The sequence below is a fragment of the Cutaneotrichosporon cavernicola genome, assembly GCF_030864355.1.
Source record: "Cutaneotrichosporon cavernicola HIS019 DNA, chromosome: 5".
NCBI lineage: Eukaryota > Fungi > Basidiomycota > Tremellomycetes > Trichosporonales > Trichosporonaceae > Cutaneotrichosporon > Cutaneotrichosporon cavernicola.
In genome coordinates this window covers 2844313-2867728 of record NC_083397.1, presented here as the reverse complement: position 1 = coordinate 2867728, position 23416 = coordinate 2844313, and the positions used below count along the sequence as shown (strand labels likewise).

Genomic DNA, 23416 nt, shown 5'->3' with positions numbered 1-23416 from the left:
GAAGATGACTAGAGCGTTGTGAGATGCAAGTGTGGTTTACCTGAGCGAACGCTATGACACTCTCAAGGCACAAACCCCGCCAAAGTGGAGGTGGGGTAACACACGTGGTTAAACTAAATGGGACTAATATACTATTACAACCTTTTGAGAGTACTTATCGGGGATATGGAAATGTGGCGGTTTGTGTTGGAGTCGGAGGAGACATCCGCTTGATCCGGTGGGGCGGGGGGAGACCTTTTCCTTTCTACACACACGCTGCTCCGTCGCCGAGTTTTGACTCGGGAATCAATAGAGCGCCTACAGAGCAAAAGAGCACTGCTCGAATGATAGAGAGTGATCCTGACCATGCTGTCCAACCAGCGTAGAGCATAGAGTATTGGCAATGAGATAGCTTGAGAAGTCAAGATAGGCGCCCCTTCACCCGTGCGGCCGTGCGGCTGTGACGCACTCTCCCGCATCGGATCTCCCTAAGAGAACCCCCATTCCGCATTCTCCAAGAATATTTAACCACGGCGCTCCGATTTCACAGCTCTCCATCTTCCCCCTTCCCCCTTCCCCCTTCTCTCTCTCCCATCATCCCACTCATAGTCTACTCCAACTATACTCTCCACCACCGTTAGGTTAGTCGGCAAGACAAATCAACAGCAAGCAAGCATGTTCTCTCAAGCTCCTCTCAACAAAATGATCCGTTAAACATGCCTTCAGAAGCGCGGCCGCCGCCTTCGAGATGCAACACGGGTGCCAGGTTGGCTCTGACTGTGCCCTGTGGACGCAGCCAGCCACCTGTGCTGAGATCACACCGTTGAGCGGACCAGGATAATGCCTGCGTCGCTAGTTGCCTCTCATCGTTGTCGCGCTCACCCCAGCCCAGCATGTCACAAGACTGGCACACTATGTGAGTGTCATGTTGCGCTGGGCAGATCAAAAGCAGACTAGGACTGGCGCTAACCAATAGCCCTAATGTGCGCGACTCGACGCCGTGGTACCGCGACAATGGTCGGATCAAGCTCAACTTGTGCGTCCCTCACTCGATCACGCTGACCTTTAGCTTCATCAGCATCATCTACGTCGGCATGGTGCTGAACGGCTACGACGGTATGCTGATTGCCGGCCTCCAAGCATTTGACTCTTGGCACAATGACATTGGCCTCACCGAGGACCGCCCCAATTATGCCGCGCTCCTTGGCCTGCTCAACGCGGCTGGTCCTCTATCGGCGTTCATCGTCGGACCCGTGATCACGTACATTGACCACCAGTGGGGTCGTCGCTGGGGTCTGCGATGTAAGCTCCCAGTCGCAACAGATCTGACCATCAGTCTACGGCTACACAGTCCTCCTCGGCACGATCCTCTCGTGTGTCGCTGGCATCCCGAGCTTGGCCGGTAACAGGGGCTACACCGTCTTCGTCGTCGGACGCTTCGTCATGGGCTTTGGCCTGGGCTCGTTCCTCATGACCTCGCTCATCCTCGTTCAGGAGATTACGCACCCACGCTCGCGCGATCTCATTGCGGGCGCATGGAACTCGTTCTGGATTCTCGGCAGCGTGATCATTTCCTGGGTCAACTTTGGTACATCGCATATGACGTCGTCGTGGGGCTGGCGTATCCCGTACCTCCTCCAAATCCCGATGGCGCTCTACATCCTCATCGCGGTTCAGTTTGTGCCCGAGACGCCCCGCTTCCTCATCAGCAAGGACCGCTACGAGGAGGCGTTCAACTTCCTCGTCGACTTCCACGGCAACGGTGACCGCGAGGACCCACTCGTCGTCTTCGAGTTTGAGGAGATGAAGGAGGCGATCGAAAAGGAGCGCCTTGCCAAGGCCGAGAAATGGAGCGTCATTCTTCGCGGCCGTACGAACCGCCACCGTCTTGGTCTTGCTGCGCTCATGACGTTCCTTGTCCAGATGAGCGGCGCCTCCATCATGTACTACTACTACACGATCGTCTTCAGCCTCGTCGGCATCACGGACGCGTCAGTGCAGACGGGTATCGCCGCCGGCCTCTCGATGTTTACGTGGTGCACCCAGATCGCCGGCGTGTGGTCGATGAAGCACATCGGCCGCAAGAGAATCATCCTCGGTGTCTGGCCCGTGCTCCTCCTCTCGCTCATTGGCCTGTGCGTCGCCGGTGGCATGTTCTCGCGCTCAAACTCGGCGGACACCAAGAGCGGCGTCGCAACCGTTGTCCTCGTGTGGATCTACCTCGGCACGTACAACTACGCCAACCCGGTCCTCTGGAGCTACCCGGCCGAGGTCCAGACATTCTCGATGCGCTCCAAGGGCCTCCTCGTGTGGAACTGCTTCACCCAGATCCAGGCCATCTACTGCGTGTTTGTCGACTCGATCGCCCTCAACTCGATCGGCTACAAGTACTACGCGGTCTACATGCCGCTCGTCATCATCCAGTTCTTCCTCGTCAAGTTCTTCATGGTTGAGACGCGCGGCTACACGCTCGAGGAGGTTGCGCTTGCCTTTGATAACGCGAGCTTTGCCAGCCTCCCCATCGTGGACCACGCCGGCGACATGGCCAAGACCGACGACGCCTCCAAGAACTGAGAGCGCGGGGACCCCTGCGAGCTTGCATGGTGCGGCCATCGAGCCATCCACTTTCCTTACCGTACCAGCTCCACGTCGTCACTACTGTCGGCGCATATAGTTTGAATGCAGGTTGCGTGCATATACGAATGGGGGTATGGACGACCAGCTGCAGCAATATGAGCCTGATACTGCGAGCGATAGGTCTGAGTATCTCTTGTGCACCATCCCATGATGAACGGCGGTACTGTATCAAGGCGTCGCTCGCGAGCATTGTACAACTCTGTGACCCCTCCCTCTCGATCTTGATACATGGGGTGTAGGCGTGGTTGCCAATGTCAAGCCGGCCCCTGCACAATGCATTACACCGCTGATCGGCTACTGAATGGTCCGGATTGTACAACAGAATGACGTAAAATACTCCGAAAGTCAAAACCACCCACATATCAGTTCCAAAGATCTAACAAACCGACAATGGTGAGGTCCAGCAACATCATCATCCCCGCTGACTCCAGGACACCCAAGTTCTATCCACAGAACATGTCCTCCCTGCACGCCGCAGCGCTGCCTGCGTCCCAGTCCCGCTAATCTCGGCACCAAGCGTGGCCGCGCCGTATGCCCAAGCTCTCCTCTTCTACGACAAGCAGGGCGCCGCGGCACTGGATCCCAACGCCCTCTCCCGCTCTCTCGCCCAAACCCTCAGTGCGTACCCACAGCTGGCTGGGCGACTCGTCCTCCCGCCGACCACTCCCTCCACCTCCTTTCCCGACCGCCCTCCGCCCACCACTCCCTCCACCTCCTTTCCCGACCGCCCTCCGCCCACCACTCCCTCCACCTCCTTTCCCGACCCCCCTCCCCCCACCACTCCCTCCACCTCCTTTCCCGCATACACCCGCCGCTTCCTCCGCCCATGGATGGAGTATGGATCCGATGACCCAGGCTTCCTCCTGACCTTTGAGCGGCGCATTGGGCCTCTATCTGCAATTCTCCCCTCTCCAACGCAATGGGATCGGGTTTACGATTCCAGCGCCATCGACTTTGATCTCGCCCCAGCCACAGCGCCAAACCTCTCCCCCTCCAACCCCCGAACAGAAAAGCCGCTCTCAGGCGCCAAGATCACTCTCTTCGATGACGGCGCGGCTCTCGTGGTTGGCATCAGCCACGTCCTAGCCGACGCAGGTGCTCTGGGGACCTTTGTTGAGGATTGGGCAACGATCCACGCTCTTCTCCCCTCCCAAGTGGAGGTTGCCGTGGACGAGCTAGTCAAGAAACGGCGCTTCGACTGGGAGACGCTCGATGCTTACGCAGCCGGTGATCTCGACGCCGCGCACCCCGATCCCGCTCTCGAGAAACTCGAAGAAGGGCTGGACGTGCTCCGTTACGACGCGTGGGCGCGCGGAGCAACCCACCCCCCCGAGGCGATGGACGCCAAGCCCGATCCCGCTATTCTGGAGCTAGACGCCGCGAGGGGACATAAGCGCGGCCAACCTGCACCATGGGGATTACTCGGCACCGAACCATGCAAGCGATACGTGCTTACCTTCTCGGCGTCAGAGGTAGAACGCATCACCGCCTCTGCCCGCCTCCATGCTCCTAAGGCGAGCGCAAACGACGCCTTCGTAGCCCATCTCTGGCGGCTCATCACTCGCGCGCGACTCCAAATTACAGGAGAGTTGGAGTTTACGATGGCGTGTGATGCACGCCGTCGCCTCAATGCAGACGACACACCTGGATGCTTCAACATCTGTCTCGGGCTCAACTCGCCGGCCAAGGAGGTATTGCAGGATGGATGGGCCGAGAGGCGCATTCGGGCTGCCGTCGATGGAGTCACGGAAGAGCGCGTTGGGGCATGGCTTCATCGACGGGCGCATGACCTCGATTTCCGGCGGGAAATGATCTGCTACCCGGTACCCAGAGTGTGTGTACCACCAACTGGGCCAGATCAGGAGTGTGTACACTCGACTTTGGGGGTGGTGGGCCCGTATATGCCCATAACCTCGTGCAGGCTTTTGGAGGGTTTGCTACCATCCTCAAGGGGCGGGGAGACGGCGTGGAGATGGGAGGCAAGAATGGAGGGGGAGAGAAGGGAGATAAGTGGTACGAACCCGGTGTCAACGTCATGCTGTGGCTCGAAGAAAGTGCGATGGAGCGGCTTGTTCGGGATCCTGCGCTCAGGGGTTATCGTGGATAGAGAGTACAGCATGCATGAGTATTATAGGAGCAGTTGGCGTCGAGGACTCCAAACCCGTTGTCGCTGCCGCCGAAGCCGCGGCCACAGGCGGGATTAAGGTAATGATTGGTTTCGTGCGCAGATGTGAGTCCATCCTGAGTCTCTCCTAATCCAAGTCGACGCCGTGTTCCAGGACCTTGCAGGACACATGCATGCCAACCAGTCAGGCAGGGCATACGCTCTTAAGTGTATCACTCACGCATTCGACCCGTCCGGGGCGTTTGTGGCATACTCTAAAGTCTCGGTGGGATATTCATTGGCTGCATCCTGCAGCGAGCATGTATGTTGGTGAGTTTGGCAAAAATATCTGTGTCCGCAATCTGTTTGGGGGCTTGTTTGTAGGGCAGAGTAGAGCAGGGCAGATAAGAGCAGGGCAGAGCAGATAATAGTACAAGATGTGTTTCCAGGCAAGTGAGTCGAACCAGCGACCACCAGTAACCCGACGAGTTACCGCCTCACCACCAGACCAGCTGGGGTGCTGGGATGTTTTCGCGGCCCTCTTGAGGCGTTAGCCGCATTAGCCGTGTCTGCGGCGGCTGTCGTGTCTCTCCCATCTGTCATTAGCCGTCTCAGCTGTGAGCCGGTATTCACAATATACCATTTGCATAGTTGCAAGTTGGAGCATGTATACTAAATCTCAGACAGGATGTACACGGGCCTCGTCGGAAACCTGATTACCATCAACCGCCCCCACCTTCATGCATATCTTGGGGACGATGGATCCGTTCCGCTAGTAGGCCACTCACGACAGCGGCCGTTCGTAACCCTGCTGTAAAGGCCGTTCAGGTGTTACGAAGAAGACTTGGATGACTTGCGTAAACCCATTAGATATGTGGGCACGGAATGCATTAGAAATGGTGTTTGGTTCCAATAGCCGAGTTCTATTAATATGTCAACCAATAGGAATGTAAGCTTTGGAGCTCTGTCAACAAGACAACGCCCATCGCTCACATGTCGTTATTATCCATGTCATCTCCATCATCATCCACCTTCCATCCACACCCCGACGCCAAGACATGGCCTTTTACCAGCCACTCCACCACACCCAACCGCAACTCACCAAGACATTGATCTTTTCATCCCAAACCGGCCTCACTGCCTCCGCCTCCGCCTCCACCTCCACCTCCACCACAAATGCCCACTCCACCCCTCCCAGTTCTACACGCCCTCCTATCATCCCTCTCTCTCCCCGTCCGTTATCCCTCAACCCTCGCAGCCGTTCCCCCAACCCTCCTCCTCCTAATCCTTGAGCATCTAACACCGCGCCTCGCACTTCCTCCCTCTCTCCGCTCTCCACGAGACCGCAACGCCGAAGTCGAACTAACCAAGGTCCTCCTCGGCTCCCTAGCCGTTGAAGTGGGGATGGACCTTGGTGCAGTCGACCCAGCCCGATTCGTGGATGGCAGCGAGCCAGATGTCGCGGCGCTCATCATGGCACTCGCGGTGGTTGCGCGACGACAGGGCATCGAGATTCGTCTACCGAGTGAGGTCGGGGAAGACGAGTGCGATATCTCGTGGGAGTCGCTCGAAGTTGCCACGGGAGGCCCTGGGTTGGCCAGGTCCGGACTGTTCGATCACGGATACTTTACCCCGCCGCGGGCGGGGGCTAGAGATACCACGGCGTCATCCGCCAGCTCACATGCGGGCCTCCAGCAGCAAACAACATCGTCGGCATTCTCGTGGTCGTCGAGGTCACATGCTAGGAGAACGGTGCTCCAGGATATGGTTGAGGAGTTTGGATTAGCGCCAAGATAGCTCGTTGCGGGACTCGACGCACAACTGCGACCCTCGCACAAGCCATCAAGTACGACGCTGGGCAGATCTGGTATCCCGTCGCTGTCGCCATCAGCGGTGAGAGTGCCTGCGTTGGTGAGCTCGTGAGTCCGCGTCGCACGCGTCCACTCACCCCGACAAGGTGCATCCGCGTCCGGCAGAGCTCTTGGTGGCTGCTTTGACCACTGCAGACCGTCTGTGGTGATGTCCAACGTGGAGTTGGTACCTGGCTGCTGCAACGAGGACGACTGCTGCGCACAGACCACATGTCATTTGGTCCCACACAAGCCTTCCTCCCGATGCGCCTCACCCTTGACTCTTGACTCTTGACTCTTGACTCTTCACTCATCATCTCGTAACATCATGCTTCGTATACCGCGTTGCTCTCCTCGTCAATTCACAGCTCACAGCCTGGAGAGCCTGGAGAAGCCTGGAGGAAGGTGTTCGCCCCAGCCACGAAGATAACCCAGAGGTTATGGTGATTTGGGGTGAGAGTTGCGCTCGCCGCAGTCGATCCTAGACTACATGAAGGCGTGGGGCCAGGAGAAGAAGGCCAAGACTTCCCGGTATCGCCAGTACCAAAAGGCCTACATCAGCGACAGCGATAGTTGCTATGCTCTTGCAGTGGGCGACGGTGAGTCATCTCCGTGACGGTCAGAGCTCATTGTTCAGTTGGATGCGGCCCGTGCGCACCCGACGCGAACAATGGTGCTTGCCTCTTCCTCATGCGACCTCGTCCTACAATTGGACACGGGATAGTCGACCTTCTGTATGCAGTGCGAAACCACCCGGCCATGGGGCAAGGCAACGAGCGCAGCATTGCCCCAGTCGAGAATCTTCACTCATACTTTCGGTATGTGGCCCAGTCGTAGTTTGTTGATCACAGGTGTGTCGTTTGTACCTGCAAGGCGCGCGGACCTGCGATAGCGTTGTCTACGTTTTTGTCCCCGGCAGGGGGCCAACAGGCCCAGTTCCCGCGCGCCAGGAGGCTGCTGAGGCTGTTGAGGAGCATGCGGCTGAGGGCCTATCCTCCCGATGCAATGGAGCGCACCAACGATACGCAGGTAGGAGGGTTTATGGAGGATCAGAATCGGCTGGGGGGCAGGGGCCCCTACTGTAGTGGCTGATCACACAATTCAGCAGCTGGCAGACCGCGCCTTAAGCGTACCAGTCGAGGACGAAGCATCCCAATGTGACGGAGCACAAGGACCAGAAGGTAAACAGATATCAGAACGGACTGACAGCAGCACAACGACCTCCTCGTGGCCGCCGCTCAGATGCTGTCGACCTCGTCCGTTCCAACCGCTGTGACCGCCGAGAAGCGAATCAAGGTGCTTGTCGGAATGGGCGATGCCACGATGGAGACGTACGCAAGCCAGTCGGGTAAAGAGCGTCGTGTTGAAGTCTACCAAACCTTTGTCGATTACCTCGTGGACGTCGAGGCGCCCTCCCAAAGATAATGGATGTCAAGCCCGAGATCAAGGCCGAGTCCGCCTGCGAATGTTGCCCAACTGTTTATGAGATCGAGGGCAGCGACCGTGCCGACCAGGCGGTCGTGTTTTGCGGGATAGTGTATCGAATGTGTAGTAGTCGCCTCCGAGGACACTTGGGGGAAACCATGTGTATCTGTGCAGAAGGCATCTGTCGCAGTTGTCAGCCCAGGACGCTGACTCGTCCGTGCACTCATCCCACAACTACCGAGCTGCAGAAATGCTACATCGATCTAGCTGGACGTGACGCTGATCTCGTGCCACTTACAACTCTGAGACAGAACTGGTTTGCTCATCACCACACGCTCATCCGACGATGTCATAAGTAGCGAGATGTTGCAGGATCGCAACCGGCAAAGAATCGAACCCGTGACCTCTTTGCACTGAACCAAGCAAATATATAGCACCACCTCAATATTTTTTAGACCTCGCGAGAAGCATACATTGCTGAAGGAGTGGGGCAGATGAATTTCGACTGATGCCATCCTTGCACTCGGCATCGCACGCCACACATCCCACCTTACTGGGCGTATCCCGTCAGCAACCTATGCTTGCCTGTGCATAAAGAACAAGAAAACTTGTGAGTTAAACCCCTCATTTTCTCGTTTGCGTGACTCGGCTGATGCGCATGTGGGGTGGTTGGTTTGTAGCGCCAATTGCCCATTGGCGCAAGGTGATGGGTGGGGTACCCACCCGCGCTGCGATTCAGGTTAGGCATGTTGGAGCTGCACCCTTCCATTCTTCTCTTTGTTCAGCATCTTCGACAACCCACACTTCTCCATCTATCTGCCCCAGTCCACCCAAATCATCCACTGGCACTATGCGCTCGCCCTTCATCGCGATGCAAGGCAGGATCCATGAGCCGCGAGTCATGTGAACGCCGTCCTCTGGCTCACTACAGTGGAGCTTGGGCCTGTCCACCTTCCCTCGACATGTCTCCAGCCCTCTCCTTTCCCTCTCACTTCACCATGCTTTCCAACGTCGCCCGCTGAATAGCTCCACCACTCCTTTCCCCTCTCGACTCCCTCCACCAACGCCTCCCGGAACCCCAACCACCTTCCTTTCACCCATCATTACCCCCATTACCCCTCCTTACCCCTGGACAATATCCTTGGCACCTCGGCACTCTACGATGGCCATCATCGGCTTCCAATGTGGCGGTGACAACCACGCCATTCACCATGATCCAACTTCGAAGCTCGGCCCCGCTCTTCACAACGTTCAGCGATCCGCCAGGGCTTGATGTACTGCGGTGGCCGCCATCCGTCTGTTGCAATGGGGTATGAAGAGAAGGCAGAATACAGAAACTGTGAGTACAGCATTATACGATACGGCCTGCTCTGAGTGCACACGAGCCTTGGAGGCTATCCAATGCCCGTCTTCTCCCGCGACGTCCCGGCAGCCACTGCGTCATACAGTGCTGTCCAAGCATTTCTTGTACCCGGCCCATGGCCTGTTGAACACAGAATACTTGGATTGCACTGTGGCCCGCAATAGGGCCTAGGGTTCCGCCCTCCGATTTCGAGATGGTGGTACCCCGAGCTCAGCAAGGACTCTCGAGAGTAGTAAACCGCAGCTGTCCTACCTGACAATCTCTACCTTCAACCTGCCCACAATCTCAACTCCCGCTCATGATAATGAGTTGCACCGCGTTCCAGCTCTGGCCCAGCAAGCCAATCCGTCAAGTTTTTCCCATCCCCAATCCGTCATGCCTCTCCCTTCCCTTTCCTTTGCCTTTCGATGCCTGAAATTCTCACACCAACGGCCATTCTACATCATCACCTGTCTCTATCCTGCAAAGCTAGCACCTCCCCCTCCTGGCACTTTGTAGTGGCATCACGCATACCACTGTACATGTACATCTCAACTACTCGTTGGCACCATTGTAGTGGCATGTCGCATACCACTGTACCTCTCAACGACTCGTTGGCACCATAGTCACGAACCATCGTTACTTGGTTACGACGGCTCGTTCCTCAGTAACGACGCCCCGCTACTGCCACCTGACCTATCGTACATTACATGTCGGTCTCGTTACTATTCTGTACTTCTAAGGTATGTATCACCTTGTCACCAAGTCGATCCGACTGCATTGGAATTACGTTCACTTTCCTTGGACTATCGGTGAATAACTGTCGGTGAATGCGACCCACCTCCATCAACTAGAATCCCGCTTTCCAAGGCCACGCCGACTTATCTGCGCCTGCCTTCAGGACCGATGCAACATACATCCCAAATGTTGTAATGAGGTGTGAAGAGAATGCAGAAACGTAAATTTGAGGCTACTGGTTTTAGCGAACTTCGCCGTCGGGGACTACGGGACACCAACACCAACGGCTAAAACGGCAACATGAATGGCCCACCACAAGTGATGTGAAGCTCCAATAACAGGCAAGAAAGTGCAAAGCGCGGCCGAGTGAGGCGAAACAGATGAGCACATTGCTTGAGTCGAATTGGGGGTCAGTTGGCGAGAGTTGGCACAAAAGCATTGAAAATCCAACCACGAAAATACAATAAATACAAACTGGTAAGCTGGTACCCTTAAGCGCACAGTATACAGCGGTGAGGCTTGGGAGGCGATAGGGAGAGGGCAGCAGTACATGGGCCTGATCAAAAACTAGTGTGGCCAACCCCCCGACGAATCAACCAAAGCGCCTGATCAAAACACTGTTGCCACCACGCCGCGAAAACCCCAATGTCTTCATCGGTTCCGGAAAAGTGTCACTAACCATGAGAAAACGGGCTTGCGGTCTGGAAATATCCGCAGGATACGTCCGGATCCTCGGCTCGTACGTTCCTGAAAGTAGCGGTCTGATTCATCCTCGTTACCATACCTCCGGGTCTCAGATTATCTCCAGCCACTCGCACCGCACGGCAATGTCACCTCACCCTATTGAATCGAACGGCCCGCTTAGCAGGTGCTAGAAAGCATGCCCCGATCAGTTTGCAATCTGACCATTCAGCAGCACAATTGTCTATGGACACCACATGGGGCTATGATCCAGGACACGCATCAGCTCCCAGTCTTGGAGGTGCGAACATTGAGCAAGTGAGGTGACCTCCTGCCCACAAGCTATTTGCAGGGTAAATCACGGAAGATCAAGTATCTGATCTTGATCTGCTCTCGTGGGTTACAATTGACTAACGTTCGCAACGTGGCCTATGGATAGGACTAACGGTGGCACTGTCTTAGGGCAACAAGACCAAAACGTCATGTTGTGCCAGGCCGACGGCCATGCGGCCAAAGTCGAAAGCTGACCGAGCCTGGATCGGCAATGTCGATGGCTTGACCGGGATTGTGAGCAAGTGTCGAGTCAATTCTTTGTGGGGAAAGCGGTAACCAGTCTCCTCTGCATCCTCCGCCATCTCTTTCGATTTGGCCATGGCTGCTCCCGTATTGTAACATTCCTCATAGGTGCACAGGTGACGATGGTTGGCGCCGCAATCAACGTCCGCACCCCAAGGTCACCTGCGCCAACTTCGTCTTAGCCATCGAATTTAGAATCGCTCCCAAGACTAAACCACCCGTTGTCTGAGTTTCCCAGCAGGCACAGTACCTGTAGGCAAGGTCCTGAACATGACAGTCCTGAAACCACTGCTGATGTCGCTGAGATCATTGCCAGCTGCGGACAAGGTAGATTCAGATCTGATCACTCAGTCTCTTGACATTATTCAGTCTCGGTGAAACATTTGTTCAACGCATCCTCGCCGAGGTTCAAGGAGTTATGGAGGTAGCAACAAGCGGAAATGCACCTCTTCTCATATAAATTTGACCATGGGTTGGTTTTCTCTTCCATCTGCAAACAGCAACTCTCAAGCTCTAGTATCTTGTCTCAACATCTCGACGCCACCCCACATCACCAGAACCAGACAAGATGCCCTCCGTCCGCTCCCAGAAGTCTTTCTGCAATGAAAGCCTCCGCCTCCGCCTTGTTGTCGAAGTCAATGTCGACATACAGGTAAGTAACATCTCGGGAATTGTCTAACATTAGCCTGCTCTGGAAGCCTTCAAGAGGAAGCTCGAGGCCGTCAAGGGAGCGTCTCCAAAGGACGAAGCCCGCCTCGAGAGCTTCCTCAAGGCGTACAACAACAGCGAGGACGACAATGTCTGTTATGCGATTGTAAAATCGCAGACGGATAGCTGTCGTAACTGCTGCAATGCCCGAGAGCAGCAGGCCTGTTTGTTCATTGTGCGTGGCACGACGGAGGAAGCGCGCCACAAAGTCCTAGCAGCTCGTCTGGGGATATACGAGTCGGACATCGGCGCCAACCTCGTAGTCGCCATCGATGGGTGAGTACAGTACCAATCTGTTGATTCGAGAACTGACGCCAGGTGCTCCAAGTGCCGGCAGTTCAAGCAGGCATGCCCCCATTTTCCTGCCAAGGACGCCCGCCGCCGCCGCCCAAGGCCAGATCGGAAGGTTGGAGACCGGGTTCCTCAGGGACAATTGGGAGAGGTTGTAGCTCCGCCAAACCCAGATGGCGCGCCTTTGGACAACCACTTGGGAGGAATGGACTTGGCGCCACCCGCATTAGAGGCTCCACAGCCTCTATTGGCGCCAGTGGCTGAAGAGCCCATGGGTCTAATCAACCCTCATTTCGACCCGCCACCCATCGGCTACTTCCCTCCCCCCTCTCCCCCTACAGTTGCACTGGCCGAACCTTTGCCAGTCGACTTCCTCCCTCCTCCTCCTCCTGCCCCAGCCAAATTGCCTCCTCCTCCCGCTGTAGGCTTCTACCCTCCCCTCGCCCCCCTCAATGGGCCCCTCGGCGGCGCACCACAAGACGGCCTCCCTGTTGGGTTTAATGGGATCCAACAGCTCCATTTCGATGGCAATGACGTGCCAGGACTCGGGCAGGCCCAATTCCATCCTTGGGATTTCCAGGTGGACCAAGTCCAGCCCTGGGATTTGGGGGCGGCCGCAATGGTGGCTCATCAGCCGCCACCTCACCAGGAGGAGCCCATTGCACTCCTTGAGTTCCTCAACGGCTTCGAGATACCCGAGCCCGCACCAGCACCCGATCCTGCACCTGTACCCGATCCTGCACCTGTCCAGGTGCCGGTCGCAGAGGCCTTCGATTTAGGCTTATGGTTAGCTTGTCAGGACCAGGGTGGGCATGTTTGGTAGTGTGGTAACATTGTACTGTACATTATGAGCGTGATGGAAGCCCGCAAACTTAACAAAAAATTCTAGTGACCCATTTCAGCTACAGCAGTGTATTTACTTTTCGTGGGGAGGGTTGGCATGGAGCTCGCACCGCTGTTGAGTCAGGCCGAGTGGGCTGGCACGTACCAATCTGCTCGCGTGAGTTGTGAGACATCCACGAACTAAAACTCAGGGAGTGCGACGCGTCAGATCCCAGACGCGTCAGTTCCCAGACACGTCAGACATTTGTCGTACTGAGGTATGTGCAGAATACGGTACCTACGAGTAAAGCTTTATCTGATCATCTGGTTTACAATCTAACCTGAATATGCACAAGCCTTCGAGGCTATCCAGCTATCCAGCTCCTTCTGCGGCCATCTGACACCTTCGAGGCCACCCCACAACATTAACGCCTCTCATACTTTTGATCTGTTCGTAGTGTATGCATCGCTCATTCCCAACATCCGCGTCCCTCTTCCCCAATCACGCATCCTGGTCCACTGCAACCTCACGTGGTATCGATCCTCACCATAGCTCAGTTGGTAGAGCGTCGGACTGTAATTGGTCAACTTCCTCTCGATCGAGAGTCACATCCGCAGGTCCTGTGTTCGACTCACAGTGGTGAGATATTCTTTTGCACGTCAAATCGCCACCTAGTCACAGATTGCAAGGAGGCTAGTCGTGATGCGAGCCGGGGGCTAATGAATTCAATGAATTAGGGGGCATCAAACTCGGGTGGATGTGAGGGAGTTGGTGACTGTTAGTTTGCTCTTCAGCCCTGGATATTGCCGAAGTCAGTCGAGTCAGACTTCCACCCGGCTCAACATTCCGCGCAATTAACCGGAACCCCTCACCTCCACTCCAGCTCACTCCACCCCTCTTCCCCCTTCCCCCTTCCCTAACCGCCTTGCTTCTCATCTTCTCTCACTTCCTCTTCACTCTCCCTCTTCACATCTGCCCACACAGCACGGCAGTACAACCATGCGCCAAATCCTAACAGCTTTCTCTCGCGCCTACGCAATACGACCCGTCTTGCGCCCCCTTGCGCTGCCCACCGCTCGCATCGGAAGAACGCAGAGGGCTGGTATCACCTCAGCCGCCGTCCGCAGTCCCGACAACTACAGTATGGGCCGCGACGACCGCCCGCCACCACCGTTCGAGCCGCTCTCCAGTCGCCGTGGCCAGCTCGAGCCAGAGGACGGGAGCGAAGCGAGCGATATCCGCGGATCAAGCTCGAGCTCGAGTTCTAGTTCCAATTCCGGGTCGGGGTCTGGGTCGGAGTCGTCGAGCTCGAGTTCCGGTGGACAGGCGGGTCTAGAAGGACTCCGCGCCGCATCTGATGTGGGTACTGTTTTCTCAAGCGATGGTCTCCACCCCTGTCCCTCCTCCCCAGCCTTTCCCCCTCTCCCCTCAACACCTTCGGCTCCTTCCCCCCCTCTCCTTCCTTCCTTCCCCCGAAGCAACGCTGACGCCAGCCTGGGCCCAAACTCTCCCTCGTCCTCCCGGCTAACCTGAGGATGGGTTACGGCTCGGCCCATCCCGAACTCACCTCTCTCGTCGCCAGCATCCCCTTCCTGCGCGCCCTTCACACACCTGAACAATGCCCCGCCGCCGAAGCCCTAACGCGTCTGCGTATCGGTCCTCTTCTAGGGGCAGGGCGTACATGGACAGTCTACGGCGCAAGCGCTGGCCAGCCGCGCGGAATGTCCAGTTTCGGCCAAGATCCCTCGGCCCCAGGCGAACCGACAATGGAACGTAGATCCGTCGACGAGCCGGCCTTCCGCTCCCCCAGGACCAATACATCTACCTCGACCTCAACCTCTACCTCCAGCTTCCCTCAGCTCGTGGTCAAGCTCTTCTCTCCCGATATTGGCAAGTTTCCCCGCGCGCGCGCGCGCTCCTCTTCTTCCTCCTCAACCAGCCCAACGACCAAGGAGGCCGAAGCGGCAGCCAATATGCGCGCAGCACTCTTCGAGGCGGAGATGTACGCTGGTCCTCTACGTTCGCTGCAGGGCACTGCTGTGCCGCGGTATTATGGCGTCTATTCCGGCGCAGACGACAAGGGGCGACGGCTGTATGCCCTCGTCCTCGAGCGTGTGGGACGGGCGATTCACCGAAAGCACGACGGGGGCAAGGGAACATGGGATGATCTGATTCCACAACAACGCCGCGCCGTCGCCCAGCTCTATACCAAGGTCCACGGCGCGGGGGTCGTCCATGGCGACCTGGAGCTGCGGCATATCCGGCGCGAGCTGGGTGACGGGGGAGGACTGCGGCTTATCGACTTTGAGGGGGCGCGGTTCAAGCCCGACAGCGTGGAGAAGGAACGTATCGAGCTCGACGGGTGTATTGGCCCCGAATGGCGGCGGTGGCTCGCGTGAGGTGTGAGTGCTGTGGGCATGATAGGTATGGGTAACATATGCATGGTGCGTGTTTGCTTGTTGGTCACGGCCACGGTCACGTGGCTTTACGCTGCGAGCGGGGTGAGCGAGATGAGCGGGCAGCTTGAGCTTGAGCAGGCGCGTGTTTCCCCGCCTTGTGCTCAGCAACAATACGCTCCCGCACGCGCGTCAACACCTTGCCAAGTCTGCCGTCAGTCTTGGCAATCTTGACAACCCACCGGTTCTGGCCCCACTCCGCCTCGCGGCCCCTTGCAGTCTGCCATCCCATCCCAATGCCCCAAATCGCATCCCGCGGCGCCGCCTCTACGAGCACCTTGGCCCCCGTTCTCTCGGGACACAAAACCGCCCACGCATGAGGGTTTTGCGTAAACTTGAGGTAATTTCCCCTCTCCACAATAGCGTCGCACATGGCTTCCCAGAGCTTGCATCAGCGTCTGTTCTTCTCTCCTTTCCTCTCCCCTCCCTCTCCTCTCCTCTCCTCTCCTCTCTCCTCCCTCTCCTCTCCTCCCTCTCTCCTCCCCTCCCTCTCCTCCTCCAAGACATACCCTCCGATCGAAATTCCTGACCGCCCTTCCAAGCGCCTTGGCCTCCCTGGGACCCGGGGCATCCAGGATTTCCTGCGCGGCAGCGGGATCGAACAGCATGGCCTTCTGATACATCATGTAGTGTTCGGCAGTCTGGAACGTCCTGCCGTCCTCGACGAACGACGTGGCGTGCCATTGGCTGAGGGCGCCAGTGGGATTCGACGGCGTGTGTCCGTAGAAAAAGAAGAAGGGGTATTTGGGGTCGGCGTTGCGTGGCTTGGACGAGGTCGGCTTGGTGTTGGGCTTGGCGTTCGAGGACATGTTGGATGTCGCCATGGTGGATGTAGGATGCGGATCTGGTTCTGGTGCAGGCAGGGAGACACGCATCTTATACTTGATAGCTTGAGCGATCGTGATCAGTGACAAGCGCACGAGTCGCTGGTTACGACTCGGCGGAGAGGTATCACCCGACTTTGGACGGATCCGAGGTCTTGGCGTTGGTGGCGATTCGATCGGCCGTAGGTTGTTCCGCATTCCAGCACAGCCGTCAGGTTTCTTGTTCGGTTTACCAGCTACATTCGAGGCATCTAATCCGTACATTGGCGTATGGCGTACATGATCCGTGCACAAGCACCCGATTGACACAGCTTCCATCATGCAAACCAGCACTGCTCGGACAGACAAGTCCCCTCAGTCGCGCCTACGCCCTCCGGAGGCCGCCGGCCGCCAGCCCGAACGCGCCGCCCTTGAGCACCCTGTTCGCGTGCCGGAACGTCAAGCTCACACGCGTACCCCGCTCGTACGTGAACGCGTCGCGGGGCAGCGCGTCGAGCCCCAGGAGATGCGCGTTTGCGACGACGTCCGCGTCTGCCTTGGCCTTGTCCGTCGAGGGCGGGAGGGCATCTCCTTCTGCGGCGGAATCCGCTGCAGAAGCCTCACTCTCCCGCACCGGCGCAATGAACGAATCGCGCTCTCGTGAAGCGATGCCGTGCAGATGCGAGCTGTACAGGCTGCCCGTGAGGATGAAGAGCGAGCGCGGCATCAGCAGCACGTGTCCCAAGGGAACGGCAGCGATCGCCTTCCCCGCGTCGCCCTCGGTCGCGATCATCGGTGGCGATGGTGTAGTGGGTGACACGTAGTGGTGGATGTCGAGGATGGTTGGCGAGCCGAGTGAGAGCGTCGCTACTAGGGGGCGGAACGCGGGGCCATCTTCGTGGGGCTTGGTGTCAGCGCGGCAACGACATCAACAAGTTGCAGAAAGCGCACTAGTGCGGCCCGGTGAGCGGTCACGCGTCTGCGGGCCGTAGACATGTTGCGCTGGAGCGATCACACCCAGAGCCCTCAACTCGCTGCTCGCCACGAATACGGTCGAGGTGCCTCATCAACGCATAGACAATCGCCGGCACCGAAGCGCAGGTTCCTGCCATCCTCCCAGCCATCCCGAAGCAATCTACTTCCGCGCTCAACTCACCGAGATCCCCTGCCCCGGGTGATACTCATTCACGAGCACCTGGTTGATGCCCAAGACGCGCTCTTTGCTCTTGCCCTTGTCCGTATCCGCGTCAGCCGCGGAATCGAGGAACGCGTCGATGCGCTCGACAATGTCGGGGCTGGAGTCAGCAGCTGAGCAAGGTACTTCATAGGCCGTTAGAGGAGCAAGGACGTGCGAGTTCCTGCTGCAGGCAGTGGGGAGCGGCTGCAACCACTGCCGAGGGGCGAATGACGCCAACTGTAGGCAAAGTCTGTGGCGACTTGCCCGCACAACCAGGATAGAAGACTCACAATGACGAGAGCCATTCCGGCATAGCCTCTGGGAGGAGCACAGAGTTCTTGCTCATCGTCCCGCCTAGTGTCAGCGCATGTCAGGGAACATGGGTGCAATTTCCACTTACCCCAATAACACAACCGCCTCCCCGACCCAACAGTCTTCCACTTTGGCTGCGGCGTCTCGCCGACCTTGCGGAGGAGGTATGCTTCTTCTTCAGGCGTGATAAAGTCGGGGATGCTGGTGTGAGCGGCGGTCGGAGCCTTGTGTGAGGGAGAGCTCGCTCCGCAGCCCGGAGATGAGAGGAGCGGCTTTCCTCTGCGCGGCAGAGATGAGAGGCGCGACTTTCCTCTGCGCGGCGGAGATGAGAGGGCGTGATTAGAGCAAAGAGCCTCAAGCGGCGCCAGGTTGCGCCCAAGTTAGCCTACACAACTTACTAGTAGCATGCTGGTGGGAGGTTGGGGATTCTGTTAGTCTCGAGGCCGGGCAGCTTGGGTGGGTCCGGTGGTGTTGACATGGTGGCAGACGAATGGGAACAGTGAGGAAGGCGGCCGGTGTTTAACGCCGTGCTGCTGACAAGCTGACAAGCTGGGCCGAGTCGTAGCCTGAAAAGTTGAGGGTAGGGGTCAATGGAAGTGACGCCGAGTTGAGGATGGAAATGTCAAGAGAGATGGAGGATAGGAGACGATGATGCAGCCACAACCTCCACCGAGCGAGAACATTGCGTCAGCGTAATCCAACTGCCCCACTCCCTCCCTCCCTCTCCCAGGATAAGACACTGCAGAGACATTGGAGAGACAATGGAGAGCCACTCGCCACTCGCCACGCCCCACTCGCCACTCTCCCAAGCCTACACACATACAATATACATCTAAAGTCTATCGCTACGATCGCACGTTCAGTTCGTAATCATTACTCTACCCAGACACGTGTATAACCTCAGCGAGTCTTGCTCTTCTTCCCCTCCTCCTTCTTCCCCACGAGCCACTCAAGCCCCAATCCCTTGGCGACAGCAGCCCGCACATAGTCCTGCACGTTACTCGCGACGCCCTCCTGTCCCGTTGCCGGGTTCCCGAATATAGCCGAGAGGATATCGGGCTGCGGTTCTTGCCTGCGCCGATGCGTCCGGGTGCGCGGATTGGCATGGTACTGGCCGTGCCCGTACTGGCGCGCCCCGCGGGCGCGCGCACGACCAGCCGCCCCGCCGTCGGTTGGAGTGAGGCCGGCATAAGACTTGAGCGCTTCGTAGACGACTTCAATGCCTCCCTGTCCAGATGCGGCCATGATCCACGCGATGATCGCAATCACGGGACCGATGCGGAAACAGAACCGGATGAAACGGGCCGCGTAGCTCACCATTCCGGTTACGAAGGCGTAGACGATATAGAGGGCGAGGAGGAAGATGAGGTACTGCGCGTACGGGGCAATGACGCGGAGGAGGGGAACGAGCGAGTCGGGACGGCGGAGGTCGGGCGGGTCGGCGATAATCGCCTGGAGGTCCTCGGGGAGGTGAGGGGCAATGTAGTCGTAGAACAGTCTGTGCGCGAAGCCCGTCAGCATGCCGCTCCGAGGGGGCGTGGAATAGGTCTCGTGGAGGTGGGGGTGGGGGTAGTGCTCGTTAGCCAGGACGAGTCCATAGCCCGGCGTATGGTGGGTATGGGTGTGCACTGGTACACAGCACTCGCAAGTACTGGCTGCGTAAAGTGTCTCGCTGGCAGGATATCCGTAGAACTGGCATGGCGGATCGAATCCGTGTTCCATCTCGGCCATCTCGTCGCTCTCGTACTCGGTCTCGGGCTCGTCTGCACTTCCGGAACTGGCGAGGTGCGAGCTCGGTGGCGAAGGACGGTGCTGGATGGGATCGACGACTTCCATCATCTCTGTGACGGGAGACGGATAGTGCGAGTAGACGAGGTGCTGGTTCATAGACCGCGAGCGGGGGAGGTACGATGGCGAGGTGCCGAGCGAGGTGTGTGACCCAGATCTACTCATACCGCGCAGTGAGCCGTTCGAGCTGCTGTGCCGCAGCGAATGAGTGCTGCTGCTGGAGCTCATCTTGTACGCATGGCGCGGGGTAGTCGTGCCAGAGCCCGAAGGCGAATGAGAGACGCCAGGCGCCTCCCAAACTTGACGGTGTCGGGGAGTATGGGCTGGCGAACCTACGCCGGAGCGACGGGGGGTGTGCGCCGGCGAACCTCTCGCCGGGGTAGGAGGTTGTACATGATAGCTTGGCGGCTGAGAGCGTGGCCAAGTATCCGAGACCGAAGTGCGGAGGGGCATGGTGGATGTTGAGAGTGATGTTGTGATGGTGATTGAGATGGAGATGGATGGGTAGAGGTGGCAAGGAGACAAACAAACAAATGTGACTCACTCCATGTCACGCCAGTCCAACTTTAGGTTGCGGTTTGCCAGTTGGGACGGGCTTTGGTGTGCGTGCGTTCGTCTGCAGAGTGCGTGTCTCTCCTATCCGTATCTCAACAAGGAACACGGAACACGGAACACGGGCTTGTAAGAACGTGTGATAGAGCTGTAGTGAGAGCCGAGGATGGAATGGGTGGCCGAATCGTGTCAGCGGGGGGCGAGGGGGGAGGCAAGGAGAAATGGAACAGGCGTGGGAATTTGCCAGCCAGCACCAAATCCACCCCCCTCGTTCTCGTTCCTATCTCCCTCTAAACACCGCTCACCTATCACAACTACTCCGGCCAGCCATCTCTTTAGTCTTAGTAGCTCCAAACCCCCCTTTCATCCTCACCGATATCATCCGTCATCCATGTCAACGAAACCTACAACGGCCCTGCCACCCTATTTCTTGCCTTTTAATTCTTGAGCCTGTCCCCCTCAAGAAGTAACGTATCGCTGTCCTTGACCACCTCGGCCCACACCTCATCGACGTCCTGTTTAGTCGTCCGCAGCGCACCGATAGCGAAGCGAATGCAGAAGATCTCCCCCGCGTCTTCAGACTTGAGAATCGTCTGCGTCAGGTGCACGTCGGGGCGCGCCGCCAACCGGCTGTTGAGCTCGACATTGAGCCCGTCCAGTTCCGCTGCGTTTGCACCCTCCTTCTTGAGGCGGAAACACAAGAGGCCAAGTCGCGGTGGCGCAACAATCTCAAATTTGGAATCCTTGGACACCACTGAAGCGAGGTCGCTACACAGGTCGATACCATTACGCAGGTGTGCCTGCAGGCCCTCGACGCCATAACCGCGCATCACGAACCACAGCTTGACGCTGCGGAAACGCCGGCCAAGGGCAAGCTGCCAGTTGCGGTAGTCGATGACGGTGCCCGCGTCGGCCTCCTTGGTGCGCAGATACGTGGGCGTGACGTCGAGCGCCTCTGTGAGATCGCGGCGGTCGCGGACGAAGAAGAGAGCTGGTGTCAGTCATCGCCTTATCGGATCAGGCGTGCGGAATGTGTCGTGCTTCAGGAACCGTGCACGTGCAAGGATGTGTTAGGATGATAACCCGGATAGTGGCAGCCGATCAGCCGACAGGCAAGGGCAAGGACCAAGCAAGCCGTTCAAGCCAGGTGAATGGCCAGCCTGAGCGGTGGGAGAGCAGCCCTATCCAAGGCGTCACCCATAGCGTCGCAGACCTCAAGCTGCAGCCATCGCCACTAGGCCACTCCCACACCCACCCCTTACATCACCATCACTCACAGCAGTCAAAGCCCACGAGGCCCCACTTGTGGGCGTTGGTGCAAACCGAGTCGCCGTACTTGTTAACCTCGGCGAGGCGCAGCATCTCGCGCTGCTCGGGGAGCGCCCACGCCATACCGGCCCACGCGGCGTCAATGTGAAGGAACGCGGTGGGGTACTGGCGCACAACCTCGCCAATCTCAGCGATGTAGTCGACCGCGCCCGACGACGTGGTGCCGACTGTGCCGACTGGATGTTAACAGGAGCGCGGCGGAGAGGAGAATAGGGGTTGGGGAGCGCGGCGGAGAGGGAAGGGACATTGGGGGTTGGGGAGACCAGCTGGGCCGACCACACTCACTAACGAAGAACGGCACAAAGCCCTTCTTGATATCCTCCTCGATCGCGGCCTGGAGCACGTCTCCGCGCAGCGCGTACCCGTCTTCAGCTTTCACAGGGAGGGCGCGGAACGGCAGGCCGAGAAGCAAGGCAGTCTTGACGCCGATGCTGTGCGTCTGCGTCGAGCCGTATATGACGAGCTTGTTGGTACTCTCCGACCGCACGCTGAAGGGGATGTCGGTTGGGCCCTCGGTAGGCGTGGCCGTGCCGTTCGCATTGTGGTGCTCGCGCGCAAGGACGCGGAGGGCGCGCTCGCGCGCCGCTATGGCCGCCGTGAGGCACATGTCCGAGGCCGAGGTCTGGGATTAGTGTTCAACCAGATAAGATGGGGGCGGGCATGGATAACGCCAGTGCGGTTGGTGGGCTGTCACATCCGGTTGACCCCCGAGCCATCGCTCTAGACATCTCTCTTCCACTGTACGCCGTCCATTATCCAGCCGCAACCTCCGCCATGAAATACTCACACCAATAATACCCCCACCCTTGCCCGAACTTGTGCGGAAAACGTCATCAAGCCCCAAAATCGTTACCATCCATTCCATGACCAACTGCTCGAGCTCGGTACACGCCGGCGAACACGACCACTATACGTCAGCCACAGCGTGAAAAGTACCCACATTGAATCCAGGGTTGGACACGGACGAGCTGTACATGTCACCGAGGATAGACTCGAAGGTCACCACCGACGGGAAGTATGCAAAGAACTTGGGGTGCTGCCAGTGGGTGATTCCTGGCATGACGAGTTTTTGAAAGTCGGCAGCGATGGCGGGAAACGCCTCGCCCTTGGTCGGCGGGGTTGCTGCGGTCAGATTAGAGGGTGAATGAAACTCACTGCTGAGCTGCTCGAGGAGGTAGCCCGGCTTGACGGCCGACTTTACATCACGCTGTTCGAGCGAGGTGTAGTAGTCACAGATTTGGTCGATGGCAGCATAGCCTGGTGTGAGTGGGTTTGGAGACGCGGATGAGAAGAGGTTTTGACAACGCGTCCGCAGGTAGCGTTGAGGTAGCGTTGTGCGGTCTCCCGCACTGAATGCCAAGGCGAGTGAATGCGCATCGAGTCGCCCCAGCCAGCCGACTCAATCAGAAGCTGAGAAGAGACATACCAGCCTTGCGGAACCTTGCGTCAGCCTTTGTCGCCGACGTGCTCACTGTTCGACGTCCATTACGAGACTTGGTGGGCGGGTTGATGGATAAAGAGGAGCAAACGATGCGGGCAACACTGTCGGTTAAGTACCGTACCTCCTCCACTTTGTGTAACCTCGGTTGAGCCGGCCACCGGCCACCGGCCACAGCCTTTACTCGGCCGGGACGCCGGATCTCGGACACGGCCACGTGGCATACCCGATCACGTGCAACAGCTTGGATCAGCCAAAACCAACCCACACATACCTTTGAGACAGATATTATTTGATTCCGTGGAAATCGCGTCGACGCGTTGGAATGAGTCGAAGGAATGGTACAGTACCGGAACCAAGTAGTCAAAGCCACAGGAACCGGCAGGAAGACGACATTTGGGTTCGTC

The 23416-nt window shown here is 57.8% G+C and overlaps 10 protein-coding genes across 10 annotated transcripts; 5 read left to right on the top strand and 5 right to left on the bottom strand.

Moving 5' to 3' along the window:
- Positions 1–872: 872 nt before the first annotated feature.
- On the top strand, positions 873–2553 carry CcaverHIS019_0511230 (uncharacterized protein; the record flags this gene model as incomplete). The annotated part of the gene is made up of 4 exons (XM_060602359.1): positions 873–895; positions 956–1015; positions 1049–1281; positions 1316–2553. The coding sequence occupies 4 exons, from the start codon at positions 873–875 to the stop codon at positions 2551–2553; spliced, it is 1554 nt and encodes a 517-aa protein (XP_060458760.1).
- A 453-nt stretch (positions 2554–3006) lies between these two features.
- Positions 3007–4723, top strand: CcaverHIS019_0511220 (uncharacterized protein; the record flags this gene model as incomplete). Its single annotated transcript, XM_060602358.1, has 3 exons — positions 3007–3009; positions 3048–4448; positions 4538–4723. The coding sequence occupies 3 exons, from the start codon at positions 3007–3009 to the stop codon at positions 4721–4723; spliced, it is 1590 nt and encodes a 529-aa protein (XP_060458759.1).
- Positions 4724–6106: 1383 nt separating this feature from the next.
- On the bottom strand, positions 6107–6683 carry CcaverHIS019_0511210 (uncharacterized protein; the record flags this gene model as incomplete). Its single annotated transcript, XM_060602357.1, has 3 exons — positions 6107–6238; positions 6540–6623; positions 6669–6683. 3 exons carry the CDS (start codon positions 6681–6683, stop codon positions 6107–6109), a joined length of 231 nt encoding a protein of 76 aa, XP_060458758.1.
- Positions 6684–7060: 377 nt separating this feature from the next.
- Positions 7061–7995, top strand: CcaverHIS019_0511200 (uncharacterized protein; the record flags this gene model as incomplete). The annotated part of the gene is made up of 3 exons (XM_060602355.1): positions 7061–7169; positions 7699–7751; positions 7783–7995. The coding sequence occupies 3 exons, from the start codon at positions 7061–7063 to the stop codon at positions 7993–7995; spliced, it is 375 nt and encodes a 124-aa protein (XP_060458757.1).
- A 3905-nt stretch (positions 7996–11900) lies between these two features.
- Positions 11901–13154, top strand: CcaverHIS019_0511190 (uncharacterized protein; the record flags this gene model as incomplete). Its single annotated transcript, XM_060602354.1, has 3 exons — positions 11901–11984; positions 12018–12316; positions 12359–13154. 3 exons carry the CDS (start codon positions 11901–11903, stop codon positions 13152–13154), a joined length of 1179 nt encoding a protein of 392 aa, XP_060458756.1.
- Positions 13155–14153: 999 nt separating this feature from the next.
- Positions 14154–15553, top strand: CcaverHIS019_0511180 (uncharacterized protein; the record flags this gene model as incomplete). The annotated part of the gene is made up of 2 exons (XM_060602353.1): positions 14154–14513; positions 14648–15553. The coding sequence occupies 2 exons, from the start codon at positions 14154–14156 to the stop codon at positions 15551–15553; spliced, it is 1266 nt and encodes a 421-aa protein (XP_060458755.1).
- A 76-nt stretch (positions 15554–15629) lies between these two features.
- CcaverHIS019_0511170 (uncharacterized protein) lies at positions 15630–16434 on the bottom strand (the record flags this gene model as incomplete). Its single annotated transcript, XM_060602352.1, has 2 exons — positions 15630–15995; positions 16120–16434. The coding sequence occupies 2 exons, from the start codon at positions 16432–16434 to the stop codon at positions 15630–15632; spliced, it is 681 nt and encodes a 226-aa protein (XP_060458754.1).
- A 364-nt stretch (positions 16435–16798) lies between these two features.
- CcaverHIS019_0511160 (uncharacterized protein) lies at positions 16799–18380 on the bottom strand (the record flags this gene model as incomplete). The annotated part of the gene is made up of 5 exons (XM_060602351.1): positions 16799–17317; positions 17570–17708; positions 17881–17944; positions 17991–18103; positions 18301–18380. 5 exons carry the CDS (start codon positions 18378–18380, stop codon positions 16799–16801), a joined length of 915 nt encoding a protein of 304 aa, XP_060458753.1.
- A 422-nt stretch (positions 18381–18802) lies between these two features.
- CcaverHIS019_0511150 (uncharacterized protein) lies at positions 18803–20143 on the bottom strand (the record flags this gene model as incomplete). Its single annotated transcript, XM_060602350.1, has 1 exon — positions 18803–20143. The coding sequence occupies one exon, from the start codon at positions 20141–20143 to the stop codon at positions 18803–18805; it is 1341 nt and encodes a 446-aa protein (XP_060458752.1).
- A 536-nt stretch (positions 20144–20679) lies between these two features.
- CcaverHIS019_0511140 (uncharacterized protein) lies at positions 20680–23057 on the bottom strand (the record flags this gene model as incomplete). The annotated part of the gene is made up of 8 exons (XM_060602349.1): positions 20680–21233; positions 21520–21747; positions 21857–22193; positions 22359–22478; positions 22512–22693; positions 22727–22828; positions 22998–23011; positions 23044–23057. 8 exons carry the CDS (start codon positions 23055–23057, stop codon positions 20680–20682), a joined length of 1551 nt encoding a protein of 516 aa, XP_060458751.1.
- Between the last annotated feature and the right edge of the window lie 359 nt (positions 23058–23416).